The sequence below is a fragment of the Daucus carota genome, chromosome 2, assembly GCF_001625215.2.
Source record: "Daucus carota subsp. sativus chromosome 2, DH1 v3.0, whole genome shotgun sequence".
Lineage (NCBI taxonomy): Eukaryota > Viridiplantae > Streptophyta > Magnoliopsida > Apiales > Apiaceae > Daucus > Daucus carota.
The window spans coordinates 52,036,271-52,054,140 of record NC_030382.2 but is presented as its reverse complement, the minus strand read 5'-3'; the positions used below and the strand labels follow the sequence as shown (position 1 = coordinate 52,054,140).

General features: G+C 32.3%; 2 protein-coding genes across 10 annotated transcripts; both read right to left on the bottom strand.

Moving 5' to 3' along the window:
- Window positions 1–974: 974 nt before the first annotated feature.
- LOC108205645 (protein NDL1) lies at window positions 975–5,451 on the bottom strand. 8 transcript variants are annotated; one of them, XM_064088073.1, is made up of 12 exons: window positions 5,053–5,451; window positions 4,198–4,273; window positions 3,955–4,054; window positions 3,288–3,385; window positions 3,071–3,183; window positions 2,865–2,925; window positions 2,674–2,760; window positions 2,493–2,570; window positions 2,353–2,409; window positions 2,200–2,255; window positions 1,606–1,744; window positions 975–1,507 (listed from the first exon to the last, which is right to left on the bottom strand). In XM_064088073.1, exons 2-12 carry the CDS (start codon window positions 4,234–4,236, stop codon window positions 1,286–1,288), a joined length of 1,050 nt encoding a protein of 349 aa, XP_063944143.1. In that variant the 5' UTR covers window positions 4,237–4,273; window positions 5,053–5,451; the 3' UTR covers window positions 975–1,285. The 8 variants fall into 8 exon arrangements, with proteins under 8 accessions (XP_063944143.1, XP_063944141.1, XP_063944144.1 ...); XM_064088071.1 differs by lacking the exon at window positions 4,198–4,273 and having other exon boundaries at window positions 5,053–5,449; XM_064088074.1 differs by lacking the exon at window positions 4,198–4,273 and having other exon boundaries at window positions 3,071–3,159; window positions 5,053–5,448.
- A 2,331-nt stretch (window positions 5,452–7,782) lies between these two features.
- Window positions 7,783–14,572, bottom strand: LOC108206532 (uncharacterized). Of its 2 annotated transcripts, none has more exons than XM_017376861.2 (3): window positions 14,399–14,572; window positions 12,779–13,292; window positions 7,783–8,184 (listed from the first exon to the last, which is right to left on the bottom strand). In XM_017376861.2, the coding sequence occupies exons 1-2, from the start codon at window positions 14,567–14,569 to the stop codon at window positions 12,801–12,803; spliced, it is 663 nt and encodes a 220-aa protein (XP_017232350.1). In that variant the 5' UTR covers window positions 14,570–14,572; the 3' UTR covers window positions 7,783–8,184; window positions 12,779–12,800. The 2 variants fall into 2 exon arrangements, with proteins under 2 accessions (XP_017232350.1, XP_017232351.1); XM_017376862.2 differs by having other exon boundaries at window positions 12,779–13,289.
- Window positions 14,573–17,870: the final 3,298 nt, after the last annotated feature.

The following is a 17,870-nucleotide window of genomic DNA, read 5'->3' as shown; positions in this document are numbered from 1 at the left end:
CCAGACTTTAGAATTGTTAGGAACAGAATAAATGTTGAAAGATGCAAGCTGACTCTCATCCTGAGGGTCAGCGATGGATAGTCCAATGATGAAGTGCTTACGCTCTCCTCTCTGTGTTTTTACGTACACTGCCCCTTGGGTTATAGCTATCTGAGAAAGATTCTTGAGGAATTTGTATTGCTTGCTAAATATTTATAGCCAATTACTTAATTATATATCATGAGTTTTATTGACAAGAACGTATAAAATCAAGAACACTTGTTGCATAAAATCAAGAACAGTTGTTACAAGGACTCTGTTTTCTGTCGCCATAGATAACTAGAACTGTTTTCTGTAGCATAGATGGAACCCTTACGCTATTATTTGGTAATAATAATTGAATTATTAGATTACAATCAGGACCGTTGTTTGGATATCAATTTAACTGAATATTGGACTTCTCAAATACGACTAGTGGCTATATGTTAATCTTTCCTTCAACAAAAAAGATATATATTAATCTAACATTAATATAATAAAATCAATAAATTATTATTCAATTAATTAACACTGTATACAGGAATTAAGTATGTTTTCCAATATTTACAACCGTCTATAATGTTGCAAAAGAAAAAGGAGTTAAATTTAAACATCCGAAGTAGCTCATTTTGATTTCAAAATTAAGAGTTTAATAGAAGGGTCTTGTTCCCTGACAACTGTTTTCATGAAACATTTAACCAACACTGCTTCCCAGTCATTTCAGTCCTTCCGCGTAAAAAACCCGCAGATCATTTAATTTTTTTTTCTTTTGTCCCAGTCGTTGGATCCTGTTGGATTGATCCAACGGTGGAAGCAATGTGTTGGTTAAATGTTCTTGACACACAGTTGTCAGGGAACAGGACCATTAACAGAAAGAGGCTAATCCTGGATCAGAGGTACTTCCTCGTCAAAAGGGAGACCAAATTTTTTGCCACAAAAATACAAGTAGCCTGTACTAATAGCCAAGCATCGCAGATTGGCATTAACTATATGTATATAGTATTCCCACTCATCTTCACGAGCCATATACTTGTTTATATCATTACACGTAATTACTCTGCTAATCTTCAGCAGTACAAAACTTTAAAGCTATGCCTTTTCTAATGCATGTACCCCCTCCACCTTTATCCTCTCCATATTTGCAATCCTCAATCACTTCCCTTCTCTACATAATACACAGTTTCACAGCCAAATCTTTGATACACGAACACTTGCGTTGATAGTTGATACACATTTTACAAAACCATAGCTCCTATATCTAAGTTTTTCAAACTTCAAAAGAAATTTTTGTTTTTATAGGTTTCAACTTTAAGCCCATGCTTTCCGGTGAGAAAAGCTCAGGAGATATGCAAGTCGGACTCAAGGGACTTCTCGGACTGAGAGTATATTGAGATGGTCTATAGAAGCCATACCCCATAAGGAAGTATTCTAGTGGTATTAACATTGCATCAGGTTGCTCTTCTGTTACCAAGGACCCACAATGCTGAACCTGACAACCATAAAAATCAGGTACAACCTCATGTTACATGTGTTTATATTGACATACAATCTAGAAGTGAGATTGGCACGATAAGATTGTGTACATACCTCAACCAAGGCAGTGTATCTTCGATCTAGTTTTGAAGTCATGTGAAGGGACTCGTAGTGGAATGGAGAGTTCTCGCCAATAAATATTAATGACCGACATTTCAGCCTCTTTAACCCTTCGGAGATGTCTGGTCTCCTGCTAGAGAGAGCAGAACTTAAGTCCATTGGTACTGAGTGGCGAGTGCACCCTTTTGTACAACCGCAAAACATACAGTATGCTCAATGTCGGGCCCTACTATAACTTTTAAGTATTCCAAATTCTAGCTTTCAAGGGTATGATACTTCGTTAGATATCTCTGTATCATGTAACTCTTGGTTGACGTCATACTTAATAACACACACGACCAAATAATGCTTATATTAGCTATTAAGTGAAAATTAATAGTAACACCTATCATATTGAAGACCTAGCAAAGGATTGTAATGGTGCAAGGATCTTTCACATGCAACTCTATAACGAAAATACTGTATTCCAGACACGATGTGAACCCCAATAAACAAAACTCTACTAGAAAATCACAATATTTTTCTACAGGCCTGGTGTAAACAACTAAACATGAAAGAAAGTAATTTCATATCTAAAATGCTGTGTACCCGTTAAAAGTTTCCAGAAGTCGCAAGACATTCGGACTTTGCCTCTCGCCTAGAAACTGCAAAGGAAGCATATACTTGCAGAAATCAAGAAGGTGCCCCATAAAGTATCATTATCTACACTTATGAACTTAAACAAAAAAAACAGAAACATACTCTTCTGCACGCCTGAACAACATCCGAATCTGGTACTTGCACATTGCCGCGAACATCCTATAATTCATTATATATCTAATGAGCCTACAACTGGTTAAGAATTGGGTATATAATTATATGGATTCTGAGCAGAAAGATACCTTGCTAAAGTAACGCATGAGCAACAACTCCTTCGCTAAACCACACATGCCATAATAGTACAGTAAGTTTGACATAACCTGTAAATAATTGATCCTCGAGTAAGAATAAGATAGTCACTGTTCCAGTTCCCAACTACTTTCTTTTTACCCTCCAAAATAACCAAAAGGTTGAAAATTTTACCTTATTATACAACCACTCTGTCCAGCAGGGTCCTTGGCATAGAGGGGACACAAGTATTAAACCAAGTACCCTGCACGAATGTTTGATCTGTTGCCAATAATGCACAACATCAATACCTCCATTGTAAAAGACTTATAGAAAACAATCCATGCATTAAAAATTAAGCATACTATATAAGGCCATCAACTTACAGCAAACAGAGTAAGGATGTAAGCACCAGCTGTTACTCCCATGCACATCACTTTACCAAGTCTGTATATTGGAATACAAAAATGCAAGTCAATTAGGAGATAAAACCATATGCAACTTTTTTGGAAATAATGATAATAAAGAGATTAAGAAGCTCCTAACCGAAAAGAAATAGAAAACTGAGATGTTCGGAACAATAATTGCTTACCCGAAAAAATCAAGAACCTCAGCAACCTGATCTGCCAAGTCATCAACAGATAACACAGCATCATCTGGTATCATAATAGCAGCTCCCAACTGCAATAACTCTTGAATATGGTACTAAATAAGAAACACTGTTATTGATGGTGCTAAAAAGTATTTAAGCACAACCACATATTCTGCAAGCATAATAAGTTGATCAGCTAAGTTGTTAAGTTACTGACCTCATGCCCAGGTGGACTAATGTGATAAATGCAAAAGTTATGAAGCAGCAATGAAAATGCCTCTGGACACATTAACAGCCCTTGGAAACAGGATACATCTGCTTAATCAAAAAGAGAAGTAAGAAACAGACTTTAGTTTCAATTAGACGTATATATCTGGTAGTTGAAATATATCTATAATCAATTATCTTAAATTTTTAATACAATAAAACAAGAGAGCATCTCAACGTAAAATGTAGCACACAATTGAGGTTGGAAAAACAAGTGCAAAACAACATTATCTATGATCAATGTGAAGTTCAAACAAAAATCTTCAAATAACTTTTCTAGCCAAGTGTAGAAGAAGCAAAAAACAAATTTGCACCATACAAATCATCCCAAGACCGATATATTTATTTTTTGATTAAATATAAAGGGAAGTGGCAACTTAGAAAGACCCGATAGCTAACCCATATTGCATTAAATACTTACTATTTCTTAGAAGAAATATTTTGTTTACCGAAATATAAAAATTTGGAGAAAAAACAATGGATAAAAGCCTGTCTGCAGGGCGCAGGCCTCACAAGTAACAAATTTGAGTAACTACATGGAATAGAACTTGAAGAAACGTTGTCAAAGCGTTTATATAGGCAAAGAGTATTACAGTGATTTTCATCGAGTCACTCACAATTTAGTGCCAGATCAGGATAAGTAACTAAAGCCGGCTTGTCCCGATCTCCATACACAGCAACAGAAATAGAGCCATGACTAGTTTTTATCAGATAGTCCTGAAGAAAATGGATAAAAGCACATTCAGTTAAACACATACTAAAACATATTATTAAACCATATTAGATTAAAAACTAGACCTTCATTAAGTCCAAGACCTCATGGAAGTCATTTACTTAAAAAGCGGAAAGATCACTTATACCCAAGTTTGGCATCTTTTGCTTGCAACTGAATTATTCATCCCATGTGCAGTGGTCAAGATTTATGCTCTTTTAAGCCTGTGTTGCCTTTTATTAGGGGTAGTGTAAATGTAAAGAACAACAAAGAAACCCCCCACAACAATCTTCCGTAACTTAAGGCCAAATAACCAACAGTTGCATTAAAATGAGTAGTATAGTCAACAATTTTCAAATGGGTAAAAATTGAACTGTAAAAGTCAAAGTGATTATCAAGAAACTAGTGATTCATGACAGAAAAACAGATTCAGATCCCTACAGTAAGTCAGTAACTATTTTACTTTGGTTAAACCTGGCAATCCAAAGAATACTTGGGTTACAACAGTTACTTCAAAAAGAGACCTCGAAAAATGTCATGATAACATTAACGGTGTACAATGATGCCAGCTAACTACTGAATAGTTAAAAACATAAAGCAATAAATACAGCGGAAACGAAATTGACATGAAACAATAATTAGTAATCCTTTGATCCTCTGAGTACTGTACTCAAAACAATTGAACAATTTTAATGTTCCAAACGCAGAGAATGCAATCAAACACACAATTAATCTTCAACAAAAACAATAGGAAAAACTCAAGCTGTGGAATATACAATTTATGCACTTACAATTCTATATAAAGCATAACATAATCTTGCTTATATACACACACATGCATGATCATGAGGCCATGATGAATCAAAAAACTTGAATTGCACAACAACAATTAAGGAGAATATACAGCTTAAAAACACTTGAAGCAAGTGTCATAAACTGTAAATTCAATACATAACAAGTGCGCACACAAAATAATGAATGCACGTATATGTGTAAATTATACCTTCCCAGTAAGCGAGATCGTCTCCATATCAATGGAAACGGAATCGCTCGACTCCCCCATCTCTCTCTCTCTCTCTCTCTCTGTAAATTTCACTTCCTCTCTCCAGAAACTATCTCTCTCTATAAAAAGTCATCACCTATTCTCTCTCAATCTCTCTCAGAATTTAAGAAGCATTGCGTTTAGCTTGCCTCGCTTATATACTACTACAATCAATCCTAGTTATATGACTTCTCTCTCTTATAGTTTATAGTTTATACACACGCGTAAACACATACAATGTGTGTGCACATATATAATACACACAGCCCCCCTCTCTCTAAAATAATAAAGTCTCCATGGGCTGTTAATTTCTCTCTCTAAAACGTAAGAGGGGGTGACAACGGCACGGGCTCACCGACGCTCTTATTCACGAGTTAGTTAGCTTGTAATCTAACCACAGTTAGAGACCGACATAATTTCTTTTTTTGATTTTACCAAAATACCCCCTCCTTCTCTACCATACCCCATTTGACGTTGACATCATTAAATGCCCCCCTGTTCATACCATACCCTTTTTATTACTCTCATTTTCCCGTTTGTTATTCAGAAAAAAAAAATATGTTTTAAAATACTTCTTCATTTCAACTTTCAACGTAAATTTGTATTTTTAAAATCAACACTCTTTCACATATTTCAAATTTATATTTTTAAAATCAACTATACATCATATGTTCAATTAATAACTTAATACACCTCTTTTGTCTCAAAATTTATTTTATTAAATTATGTGATTTTTTAAAAGTGGACATGTAATTTGAAACGGAGAGAGTACCGTTTTTTTCCTACTTGTTGGATAAATTAAAAAAAATAAATTAAAAGTACTCAACACCCAGTAAAAGTCAAATTCGAGATGATATATACTAAGCTCGTAACCAATACTCTCTCTGTCCCATTTTAACTGTTTTTTTAAAGAGATGCACACAAACCAATTTTTACATTTATTGTGGTGTTTATTTGAATACTTTTACCTAGCTATTCTTAATAAAAGTCAAACTAAAATACCATTTGTATTGCATTGAAAATATAAGCTGCATTTAATGAGGGGTAAAATTGAAATTCATCTACCAAATAGTGTATGAAAACAAGAGAAAATCACATATTTTGGGACAACAATCAAATTCTAAAAAAGCAGTTAAAATGGGAAGGAGGGAGTACTCGTGGAACTGACACATTGAATTGAGTATATAGGTTTCTGCCTACGTGATCGAAACGGGTATCGCACGCCGGTGATGTGGACCAATTTTCTTTTCTTAAAAAATTTATTTTAGGGATGTGAACCAAATTTTAAAATGTTGCTGCCCTAATTTCTTAAATGATAAAACGGAATTAATTTTGGACAGAATTAACAAGGTTAAATATAAAAATGCGCAGACAATATAAATTATGTATAGAAAACTCAAATTTTAAATTTGACTAATAACTTTTAGAAGTAGTAAATAAATTGTAGCTCAATTTTATTTAGAGTTCAAAACATTAAATGAACTAAATCAGAGTAATATAATTTTGACAATTTCAAATAATAATACAATCCATTTTATTTCACCAACCAAACTTTTAATAGTATAGTATAGATTTGTTGGATAACCATGAATCCGATTAAATTAATAATAATAATAATACAATTATATGAAAAATAACATGATACTTGATTTCAAGCTAAAAGCAGCTCAAAACTTTTCCAAATATGTCGGCACACTCGTAGTCATGGTTTCACCATGAAGTTCATACATGTCATTACTTGTTCGAAAATAAATTACCTCAGAAAAAGGAATAAATTTCAATTTTAGAGCTTAAAGAAACTAATAAATTATATATCCTTTGATTTGCTGACATACCGGTCCCTTTCAACTTGAAAAAGGAAGAAAGGTACAGTAAGTGTTATGTTGCACTTCGCTTCAGCCGACGAAATTCTCACAAGTCCCGATCTGATTTCTGTAATTGGTGCACAAATTTACGTTAGATCAGCCCGACAGTTGCATTTCTTTTATTTAACTATGGGTCTTTTTATATATAAAAAATTATGTAAAAGTTTGAGCAGTGGGGCACCAATGATTAATAAAATTTCGAATTAATAGGAGCAGAATTTTTATTATTCAGTTAATGATTACTTAAATAGAATACATGTGCATGCATCACAATTATATCGATGTAATTAATTAAAAAAATAGGAGCAGAATTTTTAGTATTCAGTTAATGATTACTTCCCCGTATTGAAGATATCAAGTAATAACATAATCGAAAACATATCTAAGTAATAAGATAATCAAAAACATGGGGACAATGGTACGAACTAAACCTTGCGTTCTAGGAAGAACACTAAAGACTTGAAAAGAAGCATCTGATCATTAAATTCCGGGGTATAAACAATTCATTACTCATCTCTCAGAATGATTTGAGGATCATGTTTTCTTGGCAATCAAAATCTACTCTGATCCGCTTCTTATAAGTGGCTGATTTTATCTGATTCTGCAAGTAACATATGGCTTCACCAATTTCAACTCATTCTTGTTTTCTTTTTCTTTTTTGTGTTGCAAAAATTTCAACTCATATCCACAGAAAATGGGGAAAGAGAAACACAAACGGGTGGGTCTGAGTCCTGACATAAATTTCACATTTTATTATTATTGAGTGGAGCTCAAACTGAATTATCACAGCTACATGCATGATACACCAGATTAGGCAGTCGAGCAATTAGACTCATAAACACTAATCACACCATTTAAAGAATATATATTACAGACCGGGTCAATTAAAGCTCTAAGAATATTTGAGCAACAGGTCACAGAATTTGTAGCTGGTTTGCGGAGAAAAATGTTCATTAACTAGTGCATAGACCAAGTCCATAAACTAAAACTTCAACTAGTCAGGTGGTTTATATAATCCATTGCAAAGTGGATGCTATACAACAAAATCCGATTTGTAAACGACTTTCTATTGACATTGTATAAGAACTCTGAATGGAGATTATCCCCAGGTATAATTTTGATTTTGGAATATTTCATTCTTGATGCTCTCACGTCTTGATTTGAACAGATTTAGGATCAGAGAAGAGTACTTGTTGAAGCTGTCAAGTGGGTCATCAGAGGCCCAAAACTAGAAGCATGAAAAAACACAATCATTAGTACAAGAATTGCAGTAAATTGGCGACTAAGAACTAAAAGCATGGAGAGCACAGTGGTTACGAGACAATGCAGCGCAATCAGCGATTCTGAGAACTACAGTCTAGAAGCATGAAAAGCACTATAACTGGTATGACTTATGAGAGACTGCAGCAAAATGCAGTTCTAAAACAACAATGTACCTTCTTCCACGAGTTTCTATGGAACGGGAAACAGAATTCTTCTTATATAATAACTATTTAAAGAACCTGGAAAAAAAAAACCTCTCTCTATAAAAAGAAAGATACATCTGCTGTTTCTATGGTGGCGTGTTTGAGTTCTATGAACTAAGTTAAATCTTTTTCACAAAAATAGACACGTTTACGAAAGAGCCAAACTTGAAATTTGCACTTGAAGAGAATTTTTGTCAAACACCGGAAAGATGGCCCTAAAGTATGGACGAACATTACATTAATGGTGAAACCTTTCATGAGCAGGTTTGTGACCGTTTCTCTCATAAAGGCTACATAAAATAAATTTTAACTAGCAAAAGACTTAGAACCGTGAAACTCTCACATTATATACAAGTTTTGAGAGAGAACTAAAAGGTATCTAAACCAGAAAAAGAAAAGAATGACAATACTAATAATTACTAATGACTCCCATGTACTCAAATGCAAGTAATTTACAGATAGAATAGTATGCTCTACACTCTATGTATGTGTGTGTGTAGGGTCTTACTCCACTAGAATCCTCGTTAGAATAAAAAATAGAAAATAATAAAAAAAATCCTAAATCTCGTCGAAATATAGCACATATTGTATGCAGACTGATAGTTGGGAGATGAAGAAAATACACTGAAATCAGATTTCAAAAAAAAAAAAGCTCACCGTTTGATGTGCAAATCAAATTTAAAACGGAGGGAATTGTGTGTGATTATGTATAGGAGAGCGCATTTTAATCGTGTGTGATGCCTACTAGAGGGGCATCAGATTAGATGATCTAAGGGTTTAAATCAATTTCTACTTTCAAATTCAATTTTGGTTTCAATCTGAGCACTAGCATATATATAGAGAGTCACACTCGATGGAGAACCACTTTATATAGATTCTTGTAGAGAACACCTGTATATACACACAAAGTACATAAATCAACTCATTTTTCATCAAATATTAAATTAGTTTATTTAAAAAATAAAGTTTTATCATTTTTCCTCCAAAAAACTATTGAAAATTAATCATAATATCCAAACTGATCTATAGCAGAACCTTTGTCCAAAGTGGTTCTGACCAAATGGTTCTTTAGAAGACTTTATATAAGATGATTCCCTATGGAAGGATAACATATATATATATATATATATATATATATATATATATATAGGGTCCTACTCCAATAGAAACTACTAGAATAGAAACTAAATGGACACCAATGCGATTAAGTAGAATGATGCGGTTTTTGGGACCGGGGATGGACCCTGAGATGGGCCTAGACGGGGTCTAAGTAAGGCCTAATAGGGCCGGGTCGGGACCTAGTGGGACCATGGTGGGGCCAAGGTTTGACTCTTTAACACTGTCTGAAGCCTGTCCAGGGCCTGTGAGGAGCCTTGGCGAGGCCCTAGCGGGCCCGAGGTGGATTGAGTGGGGGTGAGGGTGGGCCCTAGGTGGGTGATGACATATAGGGGGTGGGTGTGGTCATTTAGGTATAGGTTTTCTTGGTTTCCATTTTAGAATTTATTTTAGTTGTTTCTTTTTGAGCAATTGCCTATATATATATAGGGGTGGGTTCTGGTACAAACTTACAAACTTTATGCGTTCAACAAATATATAATTTGAGTTCAACATTTTTTTAACAAATTTTGTTGAACATCGATTAAAATTGTGTTGGAGAAGTAAATAAACTAATTTTTCAATGTAAGAACTAAGGTAAACGTATTATATAACTAATATTTATGATTCTAGACCCTACCTACACCCCAGAGGTATAGTTTAAGTACCCTTATAGATATATTCAACATAATGATAATTAGTGCTCTACCCCCGATGTTGAACCCTAGTTACAAATGTGTTGAATGAACGATTTATTTATGCGATATTTTCAAAAATTGTGATGTTTTTTCAAGAATTTTCAACATGGATACTTTCTAATACTAAGGATCAACACGATGGGAGAATAAAAAAAAGTTTGTAAGTTTGTAACTCAAAAAAAGATTTATTTGATCCTATCCCTATATATATATATATATATATATATATATATATATATAGGCAAGTGCTCAAATACAAACTCCTTAGTGTACAAACGTACAAACAATCACTAAATGACTTGAAAAGAATCACTAAATGATTGAACAGAATCACTAAATCTACCAAGGGGGTCTGATGGAAAGATAAGGGGAGGGGAGCACTTATGGGGCGGCATAGCCGAGTGGTGGTGCAGCGCGGCCGGCGGCAGCCGCGACGCCGGTGCGAGGGCAGTGCTAGAAACACGATTGAGGGAGAGAGACACGATTGAGGGAGATGAGAAAAGAAGTGGTGAATGTGTGTGTTTGTGTGTGTATAGCACTAATCGGTGAGCGAACAACCACAGAGAGAGAGCCACTGGTAGTGGTGGTGGTGGTGGTTGGTGGTGGTGGGTAAGAGAGAGAAAGAGAGAGGTGTTGGGCAGTGGTGGTTGGTGGTGGATGGTGGAGAGAGAGAGAGAGAGAGAGAGGCGTTGGGCAGTCGTGGTGGGTGGTGGTGGTTGTGGTGGGTGGGGTGGTCGTGCGTGGTGGTGGTGGTGATTGGAGGTGATTGTGGTGGCGGTGGTGATGGATGTATGTATGTATTTGTTAAATTAAAATCTGCTAATCACTAAATATTATTGTCATAATCACTGGTTTGTATGTTTGTACAGTAAGGAGTTTGTACTGGAGTAAGACCCTATATATATATATGCCAACATTCTAGAGAGGGACTCCTTATATGGAGTTACATAGTGCGCCACTATAAATCATCAATTTTATTATAAATTCTGTTATAGAATACATATAAAACGTGATTCTAATATAAAATACTATAAAATAAATCTATTTTAAGTAATTTAACACTTAAAATTTGATTAAAAAAGTATATTTTCGAAACTGATTCTACAACAGAATAATTCTGGATGATTATTATTCTGTTATAGAATCATGTTGAGATATTGCATAATTTTAGATGATCTTTGGAATAAAAAATTGTATAACTTCATTTTCGGTTTAATAATCAAAATTTGCAATTATATTTCATAAAAAATATAATATAATATATATATTATGTATATATTTATAATGGTGTGCTACGTAACTCCATATAAGAGGGTATGCTATGGAGTGCTACCCTATATATATATATATATACATATATATATATATATATATATTATTTCATAGAAAACCATCTTATATAAAGCCCTGTAGAAAATTATTTGGTTCTACTTCAACATCTCATTAATAATTTTATTAACAAATCATACTTATGCATAAAACTTGTTTCTAATATAGAATACTAGTCATATATAACATGCATAAACAATGCAAAAATTTTGATTTTTAAATTTGATTTTACTGCCGCATCACTTTGGTTTTACTGTAAAACCAGTTTCAATTGTATGATTAATTTTCAACGAATTCTTGGAGGAAAATGATGAAACTTTATTTTTTATTTACTAAGTAAATATTTGATGAATAATGAGATTGATACATGACTGTGTGTGTGTGTAGTTGTATATGTATGTATATGTACATGTATAACTTCATGTACATAGTACAAGTTGCAGCTTTGACGTTGTGATCTCATTGTAGTTGGGGTGGACAATAAAATTAATGCCCATCAAGGAAAAACTAAATTATATCAAATATAAAAAAACATATGAGAAATTACATTTCACTACCACACAAGATTCATGTAGTGCATTATTGTTGACTCATAAGTCCTCAACATCTGTTTAAATTGTATAATGAAAGCTACTTGTACAAATCAATTCACAAACATAATATTTTGCGCAACCACTATTGCCATAGCCATTCGTGTCTATAAAAATCACATTTTTGACACAAAACATAGTTGATAAAGCAAATCTAGCTCAATAAATATAGTGGGGCTGGTTGGCTAAGCTTAAAAGAAGTTATTTATTGCTTAAAGCAAAGAAGTAGATTATAACTAATAAGTAGAAAATTAAGTTGTTACAGTATTTGGATAATATGACCTTATAAATTATACAAGTGTGATAATTTTACTTAAAATGTTTGGTAATTAAAAAAAGTAGAGTGTTATTAGAAAAGAAGATGGAAAATAAGTAGAAGTTGTAAAAAAAAAAACTAGTTTTCTGAACTTCCAACTTTTCTCTCCAGGGCTTCTGCTTCTTTACATAAACGAGTCAAGAAAAAGCAGAAGCCGGATTTTTACTAAAAGAAGCCCTAGCTTCTCATTGCCAAACAACCACAGGATATTCAAAAAAAAAAAAAACCCGCCAATTATAACAAAAAATACATGCATACATCAGTGATCAGGCATATTCTATGGATAAATGATTAAGTTATAAAAGCTAATAGAAGAATGCCGACACACCTTACACATACTGTTATACCAATTAGTGACGATCACGATTACTATTCTCCTTCTCAATCTGCTGCTTTTGCTTCTCTACGAGTTTGTCAATCGCTGATTCTACAGCTTCTCTTCCACCAATGAGCAGTTTGGTGATGATTTCTGGATCTTTCTCAAATTTGGCATCTTCAAACTCCTTTCGTGCATTCTCTCGGAGAATGTCACGCCACAAAACACCTCGGGCATCAGGCCACATGAAGAATCGGGTAGCCCGAATTATATCGCGATAGAGACTCAGTGCCTCTCGACGAGTACTAGAGAGCCTCTGTCGAGCTACAATTTCATTTTCATCATTATCACGGGATTTATCTTTTTTCTCGATGATGTGTCTGTCTAATAACTCCTCGAGTGTGTCTGGACCATTGTGTAATACACGGCAATGATGGTAGAGGGACCCAGTGGCTCGGTGGTGCTTCAGAGAGGACAAGAAACTTCGACGGCATAACATTTCCCCTCCCTTGCTTTTGACCAACTGCTGAAGTATAGGAATTTATTCGTTTATAAGATAGGTACTGCAATTATGAATAAATCTCATAAGTGCAACTCAAAGTCCATGCAACAATCATATTTTCACCTACGACTAGTTTGCGAATCTCTCATCATTATATCAGCATCGAGGCACAAAGAAAATAAAATAAAAAGAGGAGACAAGACAGACAATTGGACAGTTTTCCTCTTCCTTGCTTTCTTGACTAACTTCTGAAGTATCTATTTTATTCATTAGAATGTTATATGGTCCAATTAGGGATAAACCTTTTAGTGCAATTGAAAGACGATGTCGTAATTTCACCCACAACTAGTTAGCTCTTATCTTCATATCAACATATTGAATGAAAAAGATGCATAAAGAAGATATACTCCTAAGAATAGTATAGACAAGAAAAAAAATAATTAAACATGGACATATAAAATCTGTTCTGTAAACTAAGTGGCAACTAAAATCTTGAGTATATAAAAATCATCCAGGGGACTGAATTGCTGTTACTTACATTCTTTTCTTTCTGCGAAGTACTTCAAACTAGTGATTTGTATGCATGACCTCAAATTTTTAAAAGGAAAATGACAATTTATTAGGGAGAGCTGTAGTCAACCCATGAGCCATTCCTTTGTATACACACACACACGAACATATCCAATAAAATCAACAAAATCCACATTACTTCGCGAATTGAGCAGGCAATTACATATAGCCGGACATTAAAAACCTGAAGTAACTCAAATTACTTGGTGTCACAAGAATGGTAGTTCAACATGTGGATACAAAAGATATAGTATTTCTCAGCAATACAATTCCTATACAAAACTAAAAGCAATCATTGGGAAATAAATAATAAGTAATTCAAAGGGAACTTTAATCAAACACTTAAATGGCATATATCACCAATTCCAAAACAGCAAATACTATCGACAGAAAAGAATTACTAACAAAAATGGAAATGGAGCATCACCAATTTCAATACACATCATGCTCAATAAAAAAAGAAAAGAGAAAGAATTCGACGAACGTAACCGAAAAACAAGTGTGTTTTTTCATATAAACAACGAGTGGATGCATAAATGTAGGAGAAGAATGGGAATTACCAGAGACCCGAAACTTTGAGTTTTCAATTTTCCACAAATTTTACCAAAAGGGGGCAATTCAGGTGTCCAGATTTGGGATGAATCCTTTAAAGTGGGTTTCGTTTGGTTGGAGAGAGGATATAGGTTTGGAATGAAGAATCGGGTTGGAGTCGTACGAGGTTTAAGTATCATTTTTAATATCATGTGTTTGGTTAAGGGTTCGAATGAGAATATTTTATTTAAATATTTTTAAATGATTAATTATAATTAATTTAAAAATATTCGTGAAATAATTTTTTTATATATATTTGAGTCATCAATTTCATTTGGTAGTTAGTACTAATAATTTGAATTTAGTGACATAAATAAAAATAAAAATAAGACAAACAAAGTTGATTCTTCAAACTTATATTTCATATCTACCTCCTCCCTAGGTATGAAAATCTCATATCTTGTCAATTTGAGGTACTTGTTTGAAGGAAATGAAAATCTAACCAAACAGCAGGTATGAGTTTGGAATAAACGAAACACATGATGGCAGAAAAGCATGAACCATACGAAACCTTAAGATCTTTGCTCGGGCCTTTTTTGCTCTGGCCCTTTAATACCGTACTCCCCTACACGAATTTTTATGATTCTTTTTTACAGATAATTTTTATGATTCAATAAAGCATGTTGTGTAATTTATTTTATTTTTAAAAAGATGTAAAAAATATAATATTTATATTTATAAAAAACTAAAAATTTTAAAAATAAATTATAAAACTATATTTTATAAAAAATTTAAAATGCGTGTTGAACCGTTAAAAGTTTATAATAATTGACCAATATTCATTCAAAGTTAATTTTGTAGAAGTGAAATTTTTTCTTTCAAGAAGGTTGTAATTCTATATAAAAGGGAAATGTTATTTCGATAGCAGATTTTTTATATCCGAGCAAAAGAGTCAGGAAAAGACGAAATTAGCCTCATATTATTTTTTTCTTTTGCTATTATTGTGTATGCACGGGTCAGTTTTGTCTTTTAATGATTTGTTTGTTTGAAAATTAAAAATTCAGCTCTAGATATAGCATTTCCCCATATAAAAAAAAAGAAGTTTGTATTTGTATTATATAATTCGTATCATCACAAAAATTCAGAAAATCGTATTGCGCTAGAAAAATAAAAAAAAATGCAACATTTTTAGAGAGCTCCATTTTTTAAAATCCTCTGTTATATATTTTTTATATAATTTTGGTTGAAATTAGTTCATAGTTCAATAAAATAGAATATTTTTAGAATTTATAATACAGATTAAGTAGCAAAATTAATTAATTTATTTATAATGAAAAATAGAAGATAAAATTTAAATTGTTATCATTAAATTATTATGTTACATATAATTTAATCAATAAAGTTGATGAAATTTTATAAAAATTACAAATAAATATGAAATAATATATTTATCATTAATATTTTATATATAAAATTATATATAATAATTTATGTTACACGACATTATTCTTATCCTCGGCGGATGCAAAACATTTTCTTCCTATAAATTTTTTTGACCGTAAGTATAACAATAATTGTGTAAATGTAAAAACTAAAATAGAATGATAAAAATTGAAAGTTAAAGTAATTATATCTTAAATAATTAATTAAATATGTATATACACACACACGCATAAAATATACAAATTAATTTAAAATTATAGGCAAGTGAAAATTAAATTAAATAATGAAATAAAAATATTTCTTATGTAACGGGTATAAAAATATTATTTTATATATAATCATGAGTTTTTACTATATCAGCACATTAAATATTTTTATTAAGTAAAAAATACAATATCAAATTTCAGTGTTTTATTTCAAATAAATAATTCACACATACACAATATATATATATATATATATATATATAATATTATTTATTTTAATTTGTGAAAATACTTGACAAAAATCAATATTTATAATTAATATGGTTCATTATTCATTATTGTCGAGTGAATAATAACATATTTAAATACTAATATTTTGAGTTGATAAAATTAATTTATACATAATTTCTATTCAAATTGATTTAAGAAACTCTCTGTTTTTTATTTATTTCATAAATGAAAATCATTATAATTTAATAGTAAAATAATGTAAATATCACTCCCTCCGTCCCTGCCTTTTGTTTATGTATGGTTTGGGCACAGATATTAAGAAATATGTATAAAATAGTAGAAAAAAGAAAAAAAAATGGGTGAATTGGTGTGACTAATTGATTTTTAACATATAGAAGGGAGACAAAGGAGTAAAAATAGGATGAAATTGGCATTAAAGTGTGAAAGTGGTGGGAGACTATTTTTGATAAGTTTTAAAATGTGAAAAAAATTAGATAAGACACTTTAAAAAACAAATTATAAAGAAATGGTTGGGACGTAGAAGTAATATTTACGCATATAAAAAGAGGCACTAACCACATTAAACGGTCGATAATTTGATTAGTAAAGTAAATGAGCCTCGATTGATGGTCGTTTATTTGTTAAAAAATATTTTTAATTAGGTGTATAAAGAAAATAATTTTTTGTACGGACTTCTTTTTCAAAATCTTTTCTTTTTCTTGACATTGTAATTCAGACAAATTTAATATGAAGAGTTTACCGTATCAGAATTATAATTACCGTTTCACAACATTATTTAAATACTAGTACGGTGATGTTTTTCCTCAAACCTATTACTCTTCTACTGAGTGGAAACATCTGATCCTTTGACGGGGACAAACGGATTTAAGATTGGATACGTAATTACTAATTTAGAAGGTCCATCTTATGTCGTTGTACGGCAATTCGTAAATGTTTTCTTGAGAATCTCTTGATATTAAAAATGTGATGATTCAGTTCGACTATGCCTCCGCCGTTATTGGAAGGAAAAGTCTCAAAATTCCTGTGGACATTATGGACATGATATGTAGAATCGGTTTGCTTTTAAAATCATTAGAGGAGTATTCGGTTTCACACTTAAATCGAACTGAATATGGATTGTGATCTTTTCGCCGGCGCGGTTGGAGTTGATGTTACATCGGAGGAATTTGATATGTTTTAGGATGTTGATAAGATTTAGAAATCGTGTAAATCTCAGATGGTTACCGCTCAATATTCACCAAATTTGATTTTTATTCTTTTTTTTCTTTTCTTTTCTTTTATTTTTATTTTTAATTATTTAGTGCTAAGTTTGATTTGACCGTTAAATGCATGGTCAATTTTAGCATTTGAGATTCTGTTTATTTAGTTATTTCTTTAGAATATGTCTTGTGCTGGCATTTTGTTGTATATTATGTAAGTTTATTTTTATGAAATTTTAGGTTAAACTTAATTTGGTTTCAGAACATTTTTTAACTCGTATAATTATATTAGGACAGTATTCATACTGATATTTAATTTTGTATTTTGTAGATTACTGTTTGAGATTTAATTTTGTATTTGTAGACTGACATTGAGATGTGTGAGGTTGTTGACCACTAAA

Excerpts from the sequence above, each read along its gene's own strand:
- LOC108205645 (XM_064088071.1), bottom strand. The coding sequence starts at position 5,112 with ATGGGGGAGTCGAGCGATTCCGTTTCCATTGATATGGAGACGATCTCG. Across the intron at positions 3,386-3,954 it reads TCCTGATCTGGCACTAAATT|ATGTATCCTGTTTCCAAGGG; the intron begins GTGAGTGACTCG and ends TTGATTAAGCAG. Across the intron at positions 3,184-3,287 it reads TTAGTCCACCTGGGCATGAG|TACCATATTCAAGAGTTATT; the intron begins GTCAGTAACTTA and ends TTTCTTATTTAG.
- LOC108206532 (XM_017376861.2), bottom strand. The coding sequence starts at position 14,569 with ATGATACTTAAACCTCGTACGACTCCAACCCGATTCTTCATTCCAAAC. Across the intron at positions 13,293-14,398 it reads CTCAAAGTTTCGGGTCTCTG|CAGTTGGTCAAAAGCAAGGG; the intron begins GTAATTCCCATT and ends CCTATACTTCAG.